Source organism: Lepisosteus platostomus, chromosome 13 (genome assembly GCF_059453375.1).
Source record: "Lepisosteus platostomus isolate fLepPlt1 chromosome 13, fLepPlt1.hap1, whole genome shotgun sequence".
NCBI classification, from domain to species: Eukaryota; Metazoa; Chordata; class Actinopteri; order Semionotiformes; family Lepisosteidae; genus Lepisosteus; species Lepisosteus platostomus.
The window spans coordinates 41,783,585-41,805,060 of record NC_142623.1 but is presented as its reverse complement, the minus strand read 5'-3'; the positions used below and the strand labels follow the sequence as shown (position 1 = coordinate 41,805,060).

The 21,476-nt window shown below is 50.2% G+C and overlaps 1 protein-coding gene and 1 long non-coding RNA gene across 3 annotated transcripts in view; both read right to left on the bottom strand.

Moving 5' to 3' along the window:
• Nucleotides 1-21,476, bottom strand: part of LOC148650663 (uncharacterized) — a 190,830-nt gene that overhangs the window by 41,893 nt on the left and 127,461 nt on the right. The window lies entirely within an intron of this gene.
• The window catches only part of klhl3 (kelch-like family member 3), a 23,648-nt gene extending 2,172 nt beyond the window's left edge, over nucleotides 1-21,476 (bottom strand). Inside the window, exons 1-14 of one of the 2 annotated variants that reach the window (XM_088604696.1) lie at nucleotides 21,253-21,475; nucleotides 16,938-17,060; nucleotides 15,638-15,744; nucleotides 13,611-13,732; nucleotides 10,530-10,692; nucleotides 9,833-9,942; nucleotides 8,839-8,955; nucleotides 7,683-7,832; nucleotides 7,346-7,463; nucleotides 6,234-6,431; nucleotides 4,809-4,910; nucleotides 4,569-4,697; nucleotides 1,784-1,924; nucleotides 597-740 (exon numbers count right to left, since the gene is read on the bottom strand). In XM_088604696.1, coding sequence (XP_088460822.1) covers nucleotides 597-740; nucleotides 1,784-1,924; nucleotides 4,569-4,697; nucleotides 4,809-4,910; nucleotides 6,234-6,431; nucleotides 7,346-7,463; nucleotides 7,683-7,832; nucleotides 8,839-8,955; nucleotides 9,833-9,942; nucleotides 10,530-10,692; nucleotides 13,611-13,732; nucleotides 15,638-15,744; nucleotides 16,938-17,060; nucleotides 21,253-21,266 — 1,738 coding nt within the window. In that variant the 5' untranslated portion in view covers nucleotides 21,267-21,475. Of the gene's footprint in view, nucleotides 1-596; nucleotides 741-1,783; nucleotides 1,925-4,568; nucleotides 4,698-4,808; nucleotides 4,911-6,233; nucleotides 6,432-7,345; nucleotides 7,464-7,682; nucleotides 7,833-8,838; nucleotides 8,956-9,832; nucleotides 9,943-10,529; nucleotides 10,693-13,610; nucleotides 13,733-15,637; nucleotides 15,745-16,937; nucleotides 17,061-21,252 lie in introns of both variants that reach the window. The other variant, XM_088604697.1, reaches the window with a different exon arrangement.

The following is a 21,476-nucleotide window of genomic DNA, read 5'->3' as shown; positions in this document are numbered from 1 at the left end:
CCTACAGTATCGCACATGTGTGCACGAGCTGTGATTTTTTTTTAAGTTTTAAAAGGCAGGTTTTCCAGAATGAACACTCCCACACACGCTGGAGTTGAGCTGTGCATGCAGTACAAATGCAGGTCTTCGTCACAGTGAACACTGCGGTAGACACACATCGGCACAAATCCAAGGTTACAGTGTTAGTTTTTAGTTGTGCTGTGGAATGCCTGGGATAATGACTGGAATATGTTTGCGATGCAACTCTGTATCAGCTACCCAGCCGCATCAAGGTCAGTTCAAGAGCAGTAAGAACTGACTTTGTAAGAACAACAGTAATTGATCTGCTCCTAACGAGTTTGTTAAGTGTAGCAGCGATCTACTTCAAAGAACGGGATGTAAACTACAGGAGCCCCCAACAGACCAACCCGTCGCTGACAATGTGAGGCTGTGTGGTACAAAAAGAAGCAGGCCGCGAGCTGTGGCAGTGTGTCTGTCCTGGGGGGCCAAGGCGGTGCTGTGGAGGGTTACTGTGGACCGAGCTCAGGAAAGGAGGGATCTGCACAGGGCCTCATCCTGCTCCCCCGTCACCAAGCCCCCCGCACGGGCGCCCTCACCAGCGTAACTCCTGCCGTTGCTCATGTTGGTGGGCAGGAGACTCCAGGTGTCTGTGGTGGGGTTGTAGTACTCCACCGAGGACAGGTTACAGGAGCCATCGTCTCCCCCGATCACGTACAGCAGCCCGCTGATGGCACACACCCCTGCAGAGAGAGGCGAGAGGACGGCGCAGGTCACCCCAGGAACCAGCTGGGAGAGGGCCCGGGCGGAGCAATCACGGGGAAGAGAGAACGTTTCTTTTCTGAACCGAGGCGCTTAGGGGAAAGTAACAATACAGTTCCTGGAAAAATGTGAAGAGATTTTTTTTATGAGTAATTAAAAAAACGTACGGCTTAGCTGCTGACTTTAGAAAACTGCAGAATTAACTTTACTCAACAATGTGGGGCATTTAATTAAAATCCAGTCACCTAAAATCCGTTGAGTCTATTTGCCTTGATTTTTCCACAAATTCTCTGTGCTTTCTCAGGGTTATACCCATGATTTCACCCACAACCCTGCTCCTCTCCCTCTTTGCTCAATGCACACAGTTACTTCCAGCTCTGCTGTTAAACAGCACTCTCCTGGGTACCTCGCCTTTGCGAAGTACAGCTCTCAGCAGTTTGCATAACCATTTTCTCTTCACTCATTTTTCTTCCATTGCTCATCCATGTTCTGAAGAACAAGTGGGAGTTCAGGAAAACATACGCATGTTCTCCGCAGGCCAACGCCATTCAAGATCACAAGAACCACCAAGCACGCCCTGCTCCCTCGAGAGGGAGGGACACACAGAGGTTGTGGGGTTCACTGCCTGGGCGGGGAGCTGCATCAGCCCTGCTCCGGCAGCACTGGGACAAGTACAGAGCAGGAAGGGGAATGTTTCCGCTGGTGAGCCTCCTGCCAGCGTGAGGGAGTGAGGGAGTGAGGAGGAGGCTGGAATGTCAGGCACAAAAGAAGGAAGGGCAGAGCAGGTGAGAAAGAGAGCCCAAACGAGGTGTGAGAAGCTGAAAGGTGTAAAAGAAGAGAGGATTTAAGAAGAGTTGAGTCAATCGCATCGAGAGGAGGGAAGGCGCGATCCCAAGGTTAAGGATAATCTTGGCATCTCGTGTTTTCCTGCAGCAAGGGTCCTGAAATAAAAGGGTTCAGCCCGAGAGGCCTGCGTGCCGCCCTGCGGGGACCTCTGGTTTAGAGCGCTCGGGGGTCCGCTTACCTGCGTTGCGTCGGCACATGTTCATGTCGCACACCTGCCTCCAGGTGTTGCTGGGGGGGTCGTACACCTCCACGCTCTTCCTGACCAGGGGCCCATCGTGCCCCCCCGCCGCGTACAGCTGCCCCCCGAGGACCCCCACACCTGCACAGACACACGGCGCTGGGTCAGGGGCGTCAGGGGCGTCAGGACACCAGTCGTCTCCCCTCCTCTCCCACTTACCACACTGCGCGGCTCCCCCCCAGCTGCAGGCCACCCTCACGCCCTTCCTGCACAGCCCCGGATTTCCGGAACCTCAGCCTCGCTGTCCTGTAGCCCTGACCCCCGATTCCACATGGGGGCCGACTCAGTTTTCCCATTTCGGATTGCAGTAATACACCCCAGCAGCCTGTTCCGCCCTGAAGCGCACGCAGGTTTGAGGCCTGCAGAGCTGTTACACATGAGAGGAGGCCACTGGGCCCTTCTGGCCCGTTCGGTGATCCCGCCCAGCCGTTTCCCGATATAAGCCAGGGCATCAGCTTCCACTATGTGAAGGGTAATTTGTTCCATACTCCTACCACCCTCTGGGTAAAGCATTGCTGCCTGCTCTCTGTTTTAAATGATCTTCCACATATACTCCCCTGGTGCCTTTCACTGTTTCAGGGTTTAAAGGCAAGATCAGATGAAATAACAGGCCTAGTTCGCAAAGCGATGGTCGCAGAACTTTTAATTAAAAAACAAGTAGTACGCCCATATGAGGCTGCATGATAGCTTTGTACTTCGACTACAAGCTTTCCTGCGCTGTACTTCTAAAACCACGTGATATACTGAGATATTATAATGTCTGTGAATAAAACACCCTTCTTACACAAATAGCCATCTACAGCCTCTCTCTCATTTTAAACTATTTTCTTCAGCATTACAATATTCCCACTCGGCTGCAGTGGTCCGCAGATTGACTCCTAATAAAGCAGGCGAGAGCAATGCAGGCCCCAGGGAGTGAAGAGAACTCAGGACACGGCCATCTGGTGTCCACTGCGGGTCCAGCGACCAGCCAGCCTGCTCCTCAGCAGTCCTCCTTAGTTATCCACAGAGCCTCAAGCTCAACCGCACCTCAAGCTCAACCCCCCGAGATGAGTCTTATATTTCAATAAACAATCCAATCACAAGGTATTCATCAGTCTGTGAAAAACACATACTGCAGATTGCAGAGGATCCTTACTGCTTGGAAACTCCCAAAGTCCAGATGCCAAATAAATTATATCACAGTTCAGATAATCGTTTGCAGCCATATCTGAATAAACGTTTAAAGCTTTTAATATAATGAAATATATTAAATGTTTCTCTTTCCAAGTCTAAAGTACTGCAAAACGTTTAAGAGGTCAGAGGTCCAATGCCCATCTTATTAATCAGAGTACCCTGCTGATGCCAAAACCTAAGACAAGTCGTTAACTACCCAATTAGAATTTAAATACATTGTACAGATGTAGTGAAAACAGCTCTGAAGAGCCTCAGGCCAATGTCCTGAGCACACCGTCATTCATTCCTGATTCACAGAGCAGGGCACCGTGCCACACCGAGAGGCTCATCCCCAGTACAGCCGGAGAAACCCCTGCAAGCTGAAAAGAGTCACACCTCTTCTGAGCTCCATGTGACGCCACTGTTACCCTGGGGCCACCATTAGCACTGCAATGCTGCACTAAAGAAACTCCACCTTTACACCCTTCACTTCTGAGAGCAACTTTCTCCCTGCATCTGGCCCTGGAAGGTTCCCAAGCCTGGGCAGCTACTACAAAGGAAAAGCCTGCGTGAGTACAGATGGTCCAGCTCTGTACAATGGGCTGTGTCTGGATCAAGGTGTCCAGCCATCTTGCGGAAGCCGACTCCCAAGACTCTTTCATGAGAAGACTGATAAGAGTCTGATCAATAAGCTATCACGTGTGCCAGAGTCATTTGATCTCTGCTCATTTGTGTCTTACGTGATTAGGTGTCAGTTCCACTTTGTGCTTGGCGTTTTGTCGCAGTGATACTATCCCTGTTTAAGCTGCAAACTGTAATAGCTGAGATCCATATCAGTTAATTAATAAAACGCAGCCTCATTAAAAAATAGGTTTGGTTAAACCGCATGTAGTCTTTTGGGGAAATGTTGCCATAGCAAGAAATAAATGCTTCTGTTTGGTTCAGCTAATGTGACGGCAATGCTTTCACTGAAGCCTTGCTCCTGTTGGCTTCATTCCTCCTGGAGCAGCTGAGACTGGGCAACTGAAGAGCCTCCTAAGCGTTTAGGCCGTTCAGCGAAACAGAAGATCCGCTCGTGTTTGTGCATTTCTGTCCCCGCGGGGAACCAGTGAAGGGGTCAGAGTAGGAGGAGGCTGAAGCCTGAAGCGAACACAAAAGACAACAACTCCACTGACTGCGGTGACAGGCAGCCGAGTCACATGATTTTGTTACGCCATGGCTTTGAAAAGCATGGCTCCAGGTTATACTTAACGGATTGGGGAAAAAAAAAACTTTTGTTTATGTGTTCTGAAAGCAGAAAGGGCCGGTGAATAACAGAGCTGGTTTGCAATTTCGTATTAATCCATTTACAATCAACACACTTCCAATAAAGCGCATTCTTATAAAAACATACATGGGTTTACAGGATGTCCCTACTTGGTGTGACAGCAGGGCCGTCACGCAGGAGACGGGACACTTTTCTTCCCAGGGGGCATCACCAGTGATGCAACAGGGAACAGGAAGTGACTTACAGTCAAACCAGGGGGAACAGGAAGTGACTTACAGTCAAACAGGAAGTGGCTCACAGTACCTGCCCCACTGCGGCGCGTGCTCATGTCGGCCACAAAGCTCCACTGGTTGGAGACGGGGTTGTACACCTCCACGGTGCTCAGGCACTGCCGCGACGCGCCATCATAGCCCCCGACCGCGTATAGCTTCCCTGCCAGTGGACACACACGCACAGGCACGGGCTTGTTTCAGCTGCCTTGATCGCAAATGAAGACTTGCACATATTCCAATCCCGACAGCGCCGGGACACAGAAGGACTCACCCTCCACCACGCCGACGCCCACGCTGCTCCTGCGCGTGTTCATGGGAGCGACGAAGACCCACTCGTTGGACTTACAGCTGTAGGCCTCCACCGAGGACAGGCCTGACAGACAGACAGACAGACAGACGACAGAAAAAGTACACCTCCTAAACTTTACTGAAAAAGAAGCATTTGAGCCACCTACACGTATCAGAATCTGAGTCTTTCCAGCACGTTATATATTCATGAGATTTCTATTGGGTTACCAATAACCGACACGCCTGGTGTGCCAGAGGTGCCATAGATGTAACTTTGCGTTGCTGTGCCTGTGGCACAATAGGCTTAAATTTTCTACAAATATTAGACACAAGACACTTGTGCCTAGACACAAGACATGAAGAACACATAATAACTGACCTAAGACTGTGTAAAACTGGCTTTCCAATTTTAAAACCTAAGGAATAATATGCTAAAACTGATCTCAGTCTGCCGTGAGAAACATGAAGGAGGCCTTTCAGGACACTGGCAGGGGAGGGGGAGGTCACCCAGAGCACAGCAGGAGCAGAGCAGAAGACCAGGCCATGGGCCGGGATGGGAACCAGGTGACAGGTGACAGGGGCCTGCAGATGACAGGACGTGATCTCCCACGACGGGCACCGAAGTCCTTCTGTAGTGAAGTAGTGAAGAGCCCGACGCTCGCTCAGCCTACTTGCACCAGCAGCAGACAATTCACAAAGCCCCCTGACAGCACCCTCTGTCCTGGAACGTGGCTTTTATTGAAGAGCTTCACCAACGCGGACCCTTATTCAATCCTTTCTCACAGCCCTCGCCACAGCCAGTGTCTATCCCGGTATTTTTCTCGTCCTGCTTTAACTTGGCTAAGAAGGACTCCGACATGTGCTCCCATCTCACAGACTGGCTACGTCACAGTTCCGAGTTTTTTTAAAGGCTGTGCTTTTCTCCCTAAAGGCCGATGTCAGCACCTACTGCCAGTCTCTGGTTCATGACCACACATCTTCAGAAAATCACTGCACAGCGTCCTAAAAACCCACCCTAGAAACCACAGCTCTCTGGAAGTCTGAGATGGGTAGAATAGCACGATTCAAGTTTTCTATGGAAGACTGTCTGGGCCTGGTTGTGCACTGATCTGTTACAGTAGTTCCAGCAGGCAGCTGCGTCAGCAGGCGCAGGCTGCAAAGGAACAAGTACAGGTTTATTCTCTGCTGAACAGAGGAGAAAAGAAACACCAAGTATCACCTGAAGAAGGCTCCACAGCCGAAACGTTGTGTTTCTTCTCTTGTCAGCAGGGAATAAACCTGTACTTGTTCCTTTGACCCATTACAGCGCCGATGACACTGACGCTCTCGAACGCTGGCCCCTCTCGCCGGAAGGCTGGCCGAAGCCCTGGGGTGCAGCGGAGAGGGCGCAGGCCCGCAGGCGGGGTACCTGTGCTGCCGTCAAACCCCCCCACGGCGTACAGCAGCTCCCCCAGCACGGCCGCCCCCAGGGTGCTGCGCCGCTCCTGCATGCTGGGGATGGAGCTCCACTGGTCCTTCGCGCCGTCGTACGCGTCCGCCGTCCGCACCCGCAGGGACCCGTTGAACCCGCCCACCGCGTACACGCAGCCGGCCATGGACACCACGCCTCGGGGACGGACAGCCGGGGCGAGAGAGGGGGGGGGCAAGCAACGAGAAGCCGTCAGCACCCGGGGAATAGGCGATGCGTCTTTACACAAAGGGTGGCGGGAGTGTGGAACAAGCTACTCTGGGTGTTGAAGCCGATACTTTGGTTTCTTCCAAACACAACAGCTAGATAAGATCCTGTTCAGTACCAGAGAGGCTAGAGAGCCCCGAATGGCCTTCTCTCGTTTGTAACCTTATTTTCTAGTTGTTCTTATTTTCTAGTTGGTGAGAGAGAGGCGAGAGGATCAATCAGTGCGCTCGTGGCTTTCCACAGGATGTACCCAGCAGGGTGGGCCAGCCACCTGTGCTCGGCTTAAATCAAATGATAGCAACAGCAGACAGAGAAAGAGAAACAGCGAGTATCATCAAAACCAGGAGGAAAACAAACACAGCAGCACCGCAGGTGTACCGCAGACCTCTAAGCCCAGGCTCATAGTTCAGTTTGATTAAGGCTTGCATACCAAAGGGATGAATACTTATGCAATCTACTTATTTTAGTTTTACATTTTCTTTGCAGTTCTTGCTTGCATTTCAATTGCTTTTACCCTAAAGGGGTTCAGTTCAAGCGTTTTCATTTTTAAAAAGAGCACGTCTTTGCAATTCAACACAACGAGGCACCTCTGGGAGAGGGAGGAAGCTTTTCTGTAGTTTTCACAGCAGGACTGCTTGTCCCTTTGCCAGTGAGCACCGAGGAATGGTTTGAGTCTTAAATTATTTTCATCTTTTGCCTATCGCTTTGCTGCTATAAAATGGAGGCTGGAACCGGGAGGATGAAGAGACAACGACACTGGAATCGAAGAGACAGAGGGCACCGAGGCCATTTCCCGCCCGGATTCCCAGCATGCCTCCCTCTTCCCCTGTCCCGGCTCTGGGTACCTGCTCGGCAGCGCCTGGTGGGCAGATCGGCCACTGGGTACCAGCGGTCCTCCTGGATGTCATAGCACTCCACGCTGCGGATGGCCTTGGGCGCCTGGCCCCCCACCACGATCATCACCTGCCGGCACACACAGAGGACAGAGGAGGGTCACGGCACGTAGACGTGGGCCGGGCGGAAGACCGCTCCCTCGCTCGCATGCGGCAGGGCCGCGCAGGGGGGACTCATCCGACTCGCTGCGGTGATGTCGAACCTCTCATCCCGGAGGGCTGGATTTGGCCAGCCGGCGCAGAGCAGCCCCCACCTGGGCGACACGTGCTGCCCATCGAGGCGCCGTACCTTGGGCAGGCTGACAGGGGTGCGCGGGCGGGTCCTGGCGGTCTTCATCAGGTGGCGCTGGTCGGCAGGCAGCAGGTGGTACTTCATGGCCTCGATCAGGAAGTCCTTGCAGGTGTTGTTGTTCTTGATCAGGGCCTCCTCCTCCACGATCTGCCCGAGTCACCAGCGCGGGGCCAGAGAGGACACGGTACCGGAGGAGCAAAGAAAAAATAACGACATCTGGCTCGAGCCCCCCCACGGAAGTCAACGTGATGCCGCGAGGAGCGGCACCGGAGCGGACACCCAGGGGTCACGTCGCCCAGGGAGGTCACTTCCTCCCGTGCTCACAATCCTCTGCCCCTCCAACCACCAGGAGAAATTTCATGATCAAACTAGTTTTCCACCCCTTTAAAATAGGCCCGATTCTGCCTATTCAAATCTGTAGGAGCTCATCGAGTTTAAATATCCAATCCGAGTTGCAGCGCCATGAAAATGTCATTTTGACAGCCGGTTCCTGAGGAAAACAGCCGACACAGCAGTCTGCTGTGTCCAGCACACAGGGAACAACCCTGGTCAGCCTCCTGTGTTACTGCACCACGCAGGACACAACATGCATTTAAACTGCAACTGTAAAAACACATATAGTACACGGTATAGGAATACTTTAAACAGCGAGTGCTCTGATGCGCAGATGTTTGAGAATCAGGGGTGATGAGAGTGTGGAACAAGCTGCCCAGCTGTTCAGCTGAAGCCGATACCCTGGATTCCTTCCAGAAATGGCTGGGTGAGATCCTGGGATCGATTAATGGCTCCCCAGCGGATTTTGTGGGCCAAACTGCCTCCTCTCGTTACTAACTTCATGGGGTCAGAATGTCGCGCACTCCTGCAGTCCGCTCAAGTCGCCATTGCCCGACTGAGCCCTGCATTGCAGGCATCAACGGTCTGGTCCAGAAGAGAAACGATATGTACAATCTGCAGCAAACTGTTTTCAAAGCTGTTTTTAAAAATTGTGCACCAGAATGAAGTGAAAAAACAAAGACCAAAGATTTATATATATGATGTATTGAATATATAAAAATATTTTACAATAAGGGAAATAAAGACACAGATGTATCTATAACACCTCAAGAGTCATGAGCTTTTGGTATACTCTTGAGAAAGGTAAAGATCACTCTACCTGTACCAGGTAATCCCGTGGCAACAAGGGCAGGCGGACATGCTCCATCATCTTGGGCATGTGCTCCAAACGGGTCTCCTTATCATACTTGATCCATGCAATCATGGCCTCAAACACCTGCCCCGGCAGAGAAGGTTAGCACCCCAGCATGAGAACACAGGGTTGAGATTCACAATGGCAATGGAAAACAATCCAGCGTTCTGATTGGCTCAACACGTTCTTACTAGAAGCCAATCACGGTGGTAAGATTCATGGTGAGCCAATCAGAATGCTCAGTCTGTTTGACTTGCTGTTAATTGCTTGCTTTCACCTTTCTCTGCTCCACTCTCCTCGCCACTGTTCTTCTGGCAAGTTTGAGCTAGTTTTCTCAATTCTGTTCTTCCACAGCCTGTGAGTCCATCTGTCTTTCTATGATTTTTAGTCCTTTATAGAACAATCAGCAAGAGACCTTTTCTCTGTCACACTCACCCTGTCTCTCTCGTTATCCACAGCGCTTCGAGTTACATTATTCCAACAAAGGTGCTTCTATTAGTGATTATAAAAACATTTCATTTTAGGGAATGTGGAAGTGTTTAGAGGGTTCGAATAAATAAACGTGTCACATCATGGAACAGAACAAAAAACAGCACAGAGAGAAAAAGACGAAGCCCAAGGAGTGTAGAAGGGAGGGGAATCAAAGTTTCTGATTCAGAAGAGGAAGAGGGGCCTGTCACTAAAGTGCCACACTGTCACCAAAGGCTCATGTTTTCGTATTAATGCAGCATTTTCTCTGTGGAAGAGCCACCTGGTAGTGTTTTCCTGAACATCCTGTTTAAACAGCTGTACTGTGTGCCCATGCTTGCAAGCAGAGCTGCCACAGAACACAGATTCCCTCCAAGTATGTAGCGGTTATGAACTCTGTTGAGAGGGTTTCAAGACTCTCGAGAGCACGCAGACAAGCACACCTTCTTAATTGAGAGTCCAGGAATGGGAAGGCAGGTAGCCAAACTCCTACCTTCTCCTCTGAAGACACAGTCAGCTTGTCACTGGAGATCAGGCTGCAAACCTGCTGCAGATTCAAGCCCAGGAACTCCTCTCCCAGCATCACCTCCGAGAAGTGCAGCTCTGTTTGACAGAGGCACTGCATCACACTTACAAGCCAAGTCCATAGCCATTCAGTTACACACACTCACACAGACGAGGGTCAAACAGGCCTCTCGTGACACAACCACAAAACTACCTGGTACCACAACTATAGATACCAGGTGCTGCCATTTAAAAGCTTGTTAGCTAAGACTGAATAAATCTGTGCAGGCATCCAGATTTACAAAAGCAACACACTCCAGAACCAAAATATGTGTAGTGACAGGGACACTGTACTATAAAAAGGTGCTGCCCTACACATGAAATGGTCATTAAAAATCCCAGGCTGTTTCTCGAAAAGAGTAAGGGTGTTAATCCAGTTTCCTGGCCCAATTTCCCATTGTAATCCCCATCTCTGAACTGGCTTCATTACTCTGTTCTCCTCCCCAGTGAGAACTGGTGTGTGGGGAGCTTACTGGTGCACCATGGTTGCCATCACATCATCGGTGGTGGTGGAGAGGATCCCCATTATCTGTAAAGCGCTTGGAATGGAGTGCCCACTCCACTGTTTGAGTGATTGTCCACTGTTTCTATTCATCGGGGACACACAGAGCCCACCAGTGGCTCACCTGCGTAGGTGTGGGCCTGGCGCAGCAGCTGGGTGCAGGTGTGCAGGTCTGCAAAGGCGCGGATGCCCAGGCAGTTGGTGGGGTGCAGCTGGGCCTGCAGGAAGTCACAGCACACCTCGCGCACGTCCATCAGCTGCAGCAGGCTGGCGGCGGGCAAGAGCACCTGGGAGGGGAGAACATCACTGAGCACCTGTGCCGGCATGGGCGGGGTTTGGTGATCACGACTGAGCACAGCCCACACAAACACGACCAGGAGAGCCTGATGCAGCGCCACAAACCATGTGGAACTGGGGGGAGTGCTCGGTCATCTATTCATCATCTCATCTTACTGCAAGAGAAATCTACACGAGGAGCCGTGCAGCATCCATAAGACTAGAAAGCAAAAAGAAGGGCTCTGTGGTTTATTCGATACGAAGCCCAGCTATAAATGTCAACAACGACGAGCAGTAGGCACCAGGTTTGTGACCTAAAATGTAATGAAGGTCTCGGCTGCACCATGTGTTTTTCTGGTATTGGAACATAGATATAAAGTTACTACAAGAATTGTGAATCAAAAAACTACAATTAAGACCTCAAACCCCCTGAGTTCTGATGGAAACAATATGCCCCCCCTGCCACTAGAGACAATCAACTGCATTAACAAGACAGGGACCACCCTCACACAGCTGATTAAAGGCAGGAGAGACAAACTCAGACCCTCACCACTGGGTTGAGTTACAGGGTACTGCGGCACTACAATGATCAGCAAACCAAAACTATGAACGGAGAGTAAAAATATCTTTTCTGCAATCTGGATATTATGCATTAGGTCCTATGTCGCCCCATAGGTACGTGTCTGCTCCCGTGTTCCAGTGTTTATAACCTTTGTCAGGGGTGCTCGATGCTGAGATCAGCATAATGACAACAAAGGACAAAACCAAAGAGAAAACGCATGATGTACTTCTGGCAGTCGCATGTCTGTCCCTGCTGGAGCTGGGGGAGCGTGGGGGATCAGTAAAGCCGAGTGGAGAGCCAGCGCTCAGAGCAGGGCTTCAGTAGAAATCTGGGGCGAGCGTTCTCTGGCGAACACCCCAACAGCAGCAGTCAGCTCTGACGAGAAAACCATTCTACCTCCTCTCCCTTTAATCGACTACGGCGCTGTCGCCCTTCGAGCTGCCCGTCTCAAGCCTGTGGTTTTAAAACCCTCCTCCTCCCCCCTGTCCCGCCCGGCCTCAGACACCACTCCAGGAAAACAGGCTGGCAACGAGGGGAGAGGATATCCCCCTGCGCTCAGCCCTGCAGACTGCTTCCTGCAGGAATAATAGGAGGAAAGGAGCAGCCCTCGCTGCCCGGGAAAGTGACCGCAGACACACTGTTCCTGAGAGAGAGAAGGAGAAAATAGGAAAGCGTGGGGAACAAGGAAAGCACTGCCTGAGAAGTCACCAGATGTCTTTTTTTTTTTTTAAGCGAAACATCACCAAAGCGGCGTGATGTTTTCTAGTATATAAGCGAGCTAAACTGCGGCACTGTTTGCAATCCGACACCTCAACTCCACATCGACGCTTTTTCCGCTTATCCAGTGGCGACTCTGAAAAAGTAAATCTATGAGCTTTTCATCCGAACTCCTGTAAGCAGGCCCTGGATTCCTCGAATGCAAACAGAATTTTTTTCCCCGTCCTGAAAACTGAGACCCAGATTCCGAGTCTTGGGGAAACGCAAAAAAACAGGACAGCACCCTGAGCCTATGCGGTTCGTCACATGATTTCCGAAAATGATTAGCTATTACTGTAGACATCCCTTGGCAATACAGCCAAAGCCCTGCCAACAACACTGGAATCACAGCTAGCGCTGCCACATGGTACTGGAGCTCTTCAGCAACTTAGTCAAGAGAGATAGGAACGCACATCATGAAAACCTTAAATACAGGCAAGTTAGTCAATATTAAAGATGCAGCGACCAGAGAGGACCACGTCAAGGCTCTCTGTAGTGACGTATGGTCCGTTAAATTGAAGATAACAGCTGAGACGACAGAAGAAGACAGGATATAAATGAAAAATTATTCCGTCTTAAGCCTTTCTTTAATCATTGGCTTTAAAATGCAAAATTTTGAGCTGCTGATTGCTCTATGATTATTCACGTGGAAGGGAGAGATTAGGAAAATCATTTGCAGATTAATTATTAAATTATCTCCTAATCAAATTAATCAAAATCAAACACAGAACTTAGCACGTCTGCTGTTCCTGTTCTCTGTACCAGCGATGCAGTCTTTTTTGTTGTAGTCCTAACTTTTAATTAATTATCATCCATCCCTTTTCTATCCACTTCATTCAATTGAGGATAGCGGGGGGCCCGGAGCCGATCCCAGCAATTGATTTAAGAATTGTAATTCGACAACTACTTGGAACAATTTTTGACGAAGTCTGTTCATTTCTGATGTGCACAGACTCAAAGACAACCTTCTGAACGGAGAAAAGAGAAAAGGCTGCACTTAATATTAAATCCTCGAATGGAAGAAACTGTACTGCAATGGGAGAATAATTGGCTTTTCTGCACAACACAGAGAGTTGTTGATTTACACAGGGACCACACAACTATCTTCTGACCTTACACTCCGTGCACTTCAAAAGCCATTTAGTCTTGCAAGTAACATCACAAATATTTTTTTCTTATACTACGTTTAAACAAATCATTGTAGACAATTTCAACATTTTATTTTTGAATGTTAAAATTGACTACCGTTGTTTTAAAAAAATGGAATGTTTTATATATAAATCCCTTGCACGGAATTTTGTTTCTAAGATTTTTTTTCACGCAGCACTTTATTGTAGTTACTTTTTTGTAACTAAATTTTTGCCGATTTTTAGATTTTCACACAAAAAAAATATTGGTTACAGACAACGACGATTTCTAGATGTATTTAGCAACCAAATCCGAGGCTGAGAGACATCCAGGTCCAGCGCCGTACACGCAAATCAAGAACGAGCAAATCGAAAACTACCTGGATTGGGTCAACCCCTCCCCTGTGACTGGATTTAGGAAATGCTGTGTTACAGTGGAGCAGCGACGTCACCGCGAGGCGGTGAGGGTGTGGCACTCCCCTACCTGCACGTTGTCCTCCGTCACCTTGATCTCCGCTGTGTAGATGTAATCCACCAGCTTCCGGAGGGTCTGCCCGTCCACATCCTTGATCTCCACCCGCTGGGCCTTGCTCTCGCTCATGTCCCCTGCAGCCACACACACACACACACACACACACACACACACACACACACACACACACACACACACACACACAAGAAACACGCTGTCACTTCCCTGCAGCTCCAGGACACGGGCTGCGCACCACGCACGAGGAGCGCAGAGCACGGAGAGCACACACAGGGCCACCGCGTGCAGGGACAGAGCTCAACTGCGGAGCAGGCTCACGCCAGCAAGTGCCCTTATCAATACAAGAGCCAGCGTTCACCTCGGAACCACATTCATTACAGTGGCAGGGGAGAAACCTGAGCTACCCCCACTACCACATCGGCGATAGCACTTAACCAGACGCTCTGTAAGTTCCTTCAATGACTTGCGACTAACTTTTTTTCTTGCGGTGTTTGCATTCTGTACAGTTGCTAAAATAAGCAAGACTCGGGGCCAAACACCAGGGACCCCCAGAGCAGCAGCTCCCCAAGATTCCTGGGTACCTGCCGATGGGTCCTGTAAGGGCGATTTGTTGAAGATCAAAGTGGTACTTAATTTCTTAATTAACCGGTTTGCGACGCATTTTATACACATGTTCTGGGACCAAAATGCGTGGCTGGATTTATTCATCGCGGACCAGCAGCCCCCGGAAAAACAACGTTCTCGGAGTAAAAGCCAGGAAGGTGAGCTGTGGGGACATTTCTCGGAACTGGGGTGCCCCGCATGCCTGGGAGGGCCAGGCCTAAGGCCCGAGCACGTACGGTTCACCGATGGGAACGGCATCCTCTTTACAAGCGTCTCTCTGTCGACAGCCCGAGTGATACTGAGCCAATTTAAACAGGAGGCCATCTCTGCCCCCTGCCTGCTCGAAGCCGAACAGGGAGTCAATCTGTCTGCTGCAGAAGCACGATCGAAGTGGAGAGGGGTGGTGTGGGGAGACGTAATTCAGCTAAAACACTTCAGTATGAGTTGGCGACAGCCGAGCAGCACTTCTTAGACAAAAGGACGGCCGATGGGGGCCAAACAGTCACTTCAGCAGGAGCAGAACAGAGATATTTAGCATGTGTTAATTTCCTGAGGCAGCACCACCACATTTCCGCAGATAAAAGCTCCAGATTAAAGTGCGCCACATGCAGCTGATATCCAGGATGTTCAGTATTAAGATCTGGGGAGAAAAGGGAATGCAAACTGCAGGATTCTCCGAAGAGCCTGTGCTTCTCCCATTAATCACTACTTCATCAGGTTCTGTGTGGAAAAACCTAAACCAAACCCATCCAAGTAAAGATTTTGCTCCATGCTTTGTACAACAGCCCACCATATCAAAATGAGAACACTGAGCACAACGCGGAGCTGGCACAAACACCCGTGTCTTCCGCTTGCATTGTGCAAGGCCTGATGCTTGTAGCAGCAAGGAAGGCTGATGCTTTCTTAAATGCTGGCCGAGTTCATCTCATGATAGCAGGGCCTTTGCGAAAGCGTTCAATGCAATATGAAAAAAGGCCTACATAGCGCCTTCCACGCCAGGGCACTTGCGGAGAACAGCAGAAGCATCGTGATCAAGCTACACTCCAGGTTGAAACCGGTCACAGTGAAGCACTTTAGAAAAAACAAAGGTTTTCATTATAGAATTGAAAAAAATCGAGTTTCGACACTCCCGATATGAAAAAGAATGAAGGGCAGCTGAATCGTCTGGGTCCTGCTGAATTCAGATGATACTGTGAAGCAGCCGAGACAAAATCCTGCACTTTCCAACCTGGAGAGATCTGCCTCCGCACACTTCCTCTTTAACGAGTGCTTCCCGGAAAACAAGGACGCCTGCATAATTCTGAGGCGTCACATATCTGTGTCAAGGCATGCTGACGTATTTGTATGGGGATCACGAGCCACACTGAAGCCCTTGCTCTCTCTCAGGAAAGGGATGCCGGACGTGTGAAATGGCCCACCTGTGAACATGGCGCAGAAGTAGGGGCTGCAGGCTGACAGCACCAGTCGGTGAGCCGGGATCTCGATGCCCTCGGCCGCGAGAAGCACATCGCACAGCATCTTCTTACTGCGGGAGACACCAGCGTTAGACCAGAGAAAACAGCTGTACGAGGCCACTTCCAAAACTCAAGACATCTTGTGCCCCGTGCTGCCATAATCAAATATATAATCCTGACACTCCACTTAAAGTGCTTTACAGGTAATGGGGACTCCCCTCCACCACCACCAATGTCTGCCCTCACCTGCATGATGCGACAACAGCTATAGTGTCGCCAGTCCGCTCCCCCACACACCAGCTCTCAGTGGGGAGGAGAGCAGAGTGAGGAAGCCAGTTCAGAGATGGGGATTATTAGGAGGCCATGAGGCTTTTCGGGAAACACCCTCTGATTTTTAATGACCACAGAGAGTCAGGATCTTGGTCTTACATTACATCTGAAGGACGGCACCTTTTTTACAGTGTAGTGTCCCGATTGCTATACTATGTATATATAATATCGTTATGGGGCACTAGAACCTGCACAGGCCGCAGGGTGAGCGCTCCCTACTGGTCCCACTACCCACTATCACTTCCAGCAGCAATCTCCGCAGCTCGTTCACCTGCTGGGGAGACCCGCCTCCGCAGCTCGTTCACCTGCTGGGGAGACCCGCCTCCGCAGCTCGTTCACCTGCTGGGGAGACCCGCCTCCGCAGCTCGTTCACCTGCTGGGGAGACCCGCCTCCGCAGCTCGTTCACCTGCTGGGGAGACCCGCCTCCGCAGCTCGTTCACCTGCTGGGGAGACCTGCCTCCGCAGCTCGTTCACCTGCTGGGGAGACCTGCCTTCGCAGCTCGTTCACCTGCTGGGGAGACCTGCCTCCGCAGCTCGTTCACCTGCTGGGGAGACCCGCCTCCGCAGCTCGTTCACCTGCTGGGGAGACCCGCCTCCGCAGCTCGTTCACCTGCTGGGGAGACCTGCCTCCGCAGCTCGTTCACCTGCTGGGGAGACCTGCCTCCGCAGCTCGTTCACCTGCTGGGGAGACCCGCCTCCGCAGCTCGTTCACCTGCTGGGGAGACCCGCCTCCGCAGCTCGTTCACCTGCTGGGGAGACCTGCCTCCGCAGCTCGTTCACCTGCTGGGGAGACCTGCCTCCGCAGCTCGTTCACCTGTTGGGGAGACCTGCCTCCGCAGCTCGTTCACCTGCTGGGGAGACCTGCCTCCGCAGCTCGTTCACCTGCTGGGGAGACCTGCCTCCGCAGCTCGTTCACCTGCTGGGGAGACCTACCTCCGCAGCTCGTTCATCAGCTGGAAGGCTCTCTTCATGTGGGCTTGGCTGAAGGAGGTGCTCCCCGCATCCCGCTGTTCTTCCTCGGGTTCGAGAGACGGCTGTGGGCTGGACTTCCGGCTCCTGACCAGGAGGGCAGAGTGGAGGAACTGTCATGGCAGTTAGGAAAGCAAGCAAGCGCCCCCCTTCAAAAGCAGAATTAATGGACTGGCCACGGTCATTAATTTGAGGTTGTAAAGCAGCCACTCCCCCTTGCCACTACAAGAGTGGTTTGCAATCTGGAACTTAAAATACAATGCAGAAAATGATTTTATTCTATGGGTGCATTAAATGGTTAAGGAGACTCAACTGCCCAACTCAAACCTGACAAAGAAATCTGGACTGATTAACTGACTGACTATCCATATTACCCCTTAATTGCACTACTGTTTGTTTTTCTCACCAGGACCACAATCTCTAAGGCTAAAGGACCACAAAAATTAAAAACACCATCGTTCATTTTATTACTTGCAAAGCAATCGCATGCTTACATCCCCTCTCAAGACTTCTCTTTACCAGAGACAAAGACGTTCGTATCTCATGAGTTACAAGTTGTTTTTTAGAACTAAAGCAGGGCCCTCCAGCCTCCAGCCCTGAGACTGCAGAGCCCCAATTCAATTCAATTAAATTCAATTCAATTTATTTTATATAGCGCCTTTCACAACAAGGTTGCCCCAAGGCGCCCCAATCCAGTCTGTCTGACAGGTCACCTGTTTTTTAAAGACGGCTCTTGATGAATCAAGCAAGTAACCCGTTTGATTATGAGAACTCTGGTCCTTGAGGGTTTAAAAGTACTTCGATTTTAATCCTAAACGATCTATTACTTGCGTCGTTTAACAAACTGCCTGTGTAATTAGGGATTTCATGGTGCTCCACAGAACCTGCAGGACTGAGGCCGGAGACCCCTGGACAGGAGGCTTTCCTCATCGACCAGATCAAAAATACTGAAGCATGAATTATCTGAAAGACCGGGGCCTGTCCCAAGTTCCGCCACTGCTCATTGTGTTCATTCGAGTGCAGACGAGACGGGTTCGAGCCTGGGTCACGGGACCTGGGTTGTTCCCCAAGCAGCACCACCCGATTGGCCCTGTCTGCCCAGGTGGCGCCCCCTGTGGCGTCCCGGGGGCTTGCAGGCTTGAGGTGCAGCAGGCGACGGAAGCGCCTCTCCCTCAGGACAGGGCAGCACGGCCGCCCGTTACAGAGGAGCGCCTGCAAGTCTGGAGTCCGCCTGTCCTTCCTCCTCCTCCCCCCGTACGAGCCCAGGCGTGAAAAACTCGACCGTCAAGTAGACAAATCAGGCGTGCTAAAAACAACCGGGGTGGTCTACAGCAAAGAAGAGGAAGATGAGAAGCGAGAGGAGGCCATTTGGCCCGTCTAACTGGTGACAGGATCTCATCCAGCTGTTGCGCAGAAGAGGCCAAGGCATCGGCTACAGCCATGTGGCTGTGCGCCTCCTTCCTCACTCCCACGGCTCTCTGGGAGAGACAGAGCCGCAGTTTTCAAAGCACTTCATGCTAATTTGCACTTGTCTCCCCTTGGTCTTCTCGTTAGTTTACTCAGGCATACGTCCAAACTGCCACACATTATTTATCGGAGGAAGAAAAGGTTGTGATTCAAACTATGTCACCCGTTAGCAACAACCCGACTGGACTGCCTGCAAGATCAAATCTTCTGCAGCTGTAGGACTTACAGTGCAAAACAAAAAAAAGAAGAAAGCTGTCAAAAAAAGCCGTCTCATCCTCCATGCTTTACTTGAATTTTTTAACCAAAAAAAAGTTATTTACGCATTCATCCAACTTCATTCTCATCCCTGAGACTGAAGCACATACACAACCTGTCTTGCTGTAGACAAAGTTTGACATCTCAGAAGTGCTGTCACTCATTTTACTTGTAGAAGGATTGCCCCAGAGGTCTTTAAGACCCTAACACAGCCCTCTTTTTCCTCATAACCAGCAGATCAATGTAAAAGATCCCCCATCTCCTGGAAAAACACGTGCTGCATCTTGCTCATTTTCACATCACTCCTTATATTCGCTCTGCTGAATGACTTAAAACAGAGCCGCAGATTAGAGAACTCAAAAGAGAAATCTCTTTCTCTTTCCAAATGAAGATTCCTGAACAATTACCACCTTAAATCACAGTATTATTTCTTTTCCTATTCGCTGCCGATCGCTAACAACTGATTTCCTTACTGCTGGACATTAAACTACCAGTAAACAAAATTACAGATCAGTGAAGAGCACTTTTAGAGCAGCCTGTTTTGCAATGAGTTAATTTTTTTCTTCTTTTTCTGTTTGGCACGAGTCCGGTTTCCCAGTGAAGCATACATAATTGTCTACTCAGAAAGGGTAAGAGGTGGACATTCCTTCTGGCTAAACATCTGGGTTCATCCACAGTTCCAAGACCCATCCCATGCTTACCGCCCAGCCCAATAGTGACTGTATAGTGCTATATTGCAAAGGGGAGAGCCACTACGCACTCAATACTGTACTTATTACGTTCCAAACCCTGACCCCAAAGCATATGACAGTAATGGTGTCATATGGTCTCATACAAGACTCCCACAGTGGACTGCAGAATTCACTTTTGACCCAGCCTGGCCCTGACATGAACAGTAAATTCAGGTCAATAGCTTACTTACTCAATCTACTCTGCCACCTGTAAAACACCAGGTTTAAGTACCCCCTTCAGAAATTCTAAAAAGCTTCTCAATGGCTAACAAACACCAACACAGCTATTACAAAAGTATCTCATCTACTTTCAATTGTAACTTTCAAGACTGAAATGAGTGCTGATTGTCAAAGACAGCAGGAGTTCACAAACTGACCACAGCAGGGCCTAACAAACTTCAATGCAAGGGAAATTAAGCCACTTTAAGGTTTTAGGAATTTGTACATGAAATAACAAAAGGCTGATCCTATGTTTACTGCCTTAGTTGGAGTATCTTTGCAAAGACAGCTGCAACTGAAGAGGAAGGGAAAAAAACCTCAGTTTCAAAGCTTTCTCAAAAACTACTCAGTTAAGAACAAAACTCCCTATGTCCGTCCATCCATGTTCTAACAGACTCATTCAATCCAGGATCGCAGGGAAGCTGGAACCTATCCCAGCATGCAACGGGTCCAAGGCAGGACAGAGGCCAGTCCATCACAAGACTCCTTATGTCCCATACACAATTAAAGGTACCAGTGAATTCGCTTTAATGGGTACTGTTGCAAGAGGGCAGATGTGATACCCGAAATGCTTTCAAATGAAGAACTACTACCAGAGTCCTTTGCGTCATGAAGAGGGGAAAGAGAACACTTGACTACAACAGGCAAGATTTTCTTCTCAATGGAAAAGTATACAATCATTTCTGCGATGTGGGAATAATGGATATAGGTTTTTTCAGCCAGCTTTAAAGAGAAATAAAGTCTGAATTGCAAGGGTTTCCCAGTAAACTTTAAAAATGTAAACCTTGTATAATTTCATCCAGTACTGCAGACGGAAAGGTCACAGATCTCAGGTCTGGCATGAGCCCTTGTCGAAATGTCACACTGGAGAAGCATCAGGAACACCGGCGTTACAAGCGCTCATAGCGTGAATATTCATCCTTCTTAAAACAGCAAAAGCGAAGCTCGTGTTTTTCACGTGATCTCCATATTGAAAATGTATAAGCGATGTAACTCGTAAGAAAAATAGTCAATTTGACGTTTTTAATAACCGTGCCTTATCTACTCCTTTTTAACGTTTCCTAACCAAGAATTCTGCGCGTCAAAACACAGGTAATATACAGGCACACCTGGCGAAAAAGAAAAATCACACGTTCTAGTTTGGTCGGGCTCGCCACTAAACTTGAGCACGACATCCTGCCGTGCCGCCTGTAAACAATCCAAATCTTTCTTTCGGATTTGCACAGAGTCGAAAAAAAGATCAACACCTCCCGGTCAGGCAGGAGGTGTCGACTGCAAGCAGTTGCGGTCGCCAGCTGTACGTTTCCGACCGGGGCTGTGCGTGGTCCTGGGACAGTTATCACTGGGCTCGGCTACACGGTAACACCTCATCACGTGTCCGAGCGAAACGTTGGGAGGTACCGGTACTCCCCCACCTGCTGCTGCTGCATGCCTGTACAGCAGCGCTTCGCCGAGGAGCGGAAGACGGCAGAAATGCTGCCCCCCCCCCAAAAAAAAACAAACAAACAAACGCGATGGCAGCGCACAGATTCGAGGGGGCTGAAGGCAGGGGCAGAGGGGTCTCAGTCCCGGCGCACGCAGGGACACAGCGGCGAGGCAAAACTCACCCTGCATCTTCCATGGTTCCGGTCCTAGCGCATGGGTGCTGTCCGGCTGTCCGCTCACACCCTGCTGCTGCTGCTGCTGCTGCTCACGGCGAGAGCCGGGCGGGTAGCGGCGGGGGACTGGCGCAGGGCCGCTCAGGGGTACAGGACGGACCAGCTCCCGAGTTCGCCAGCCCTCTTCCGCCGCTGCACAGCAGACCGGTGAATGAGAGGGAAGGACACACCTC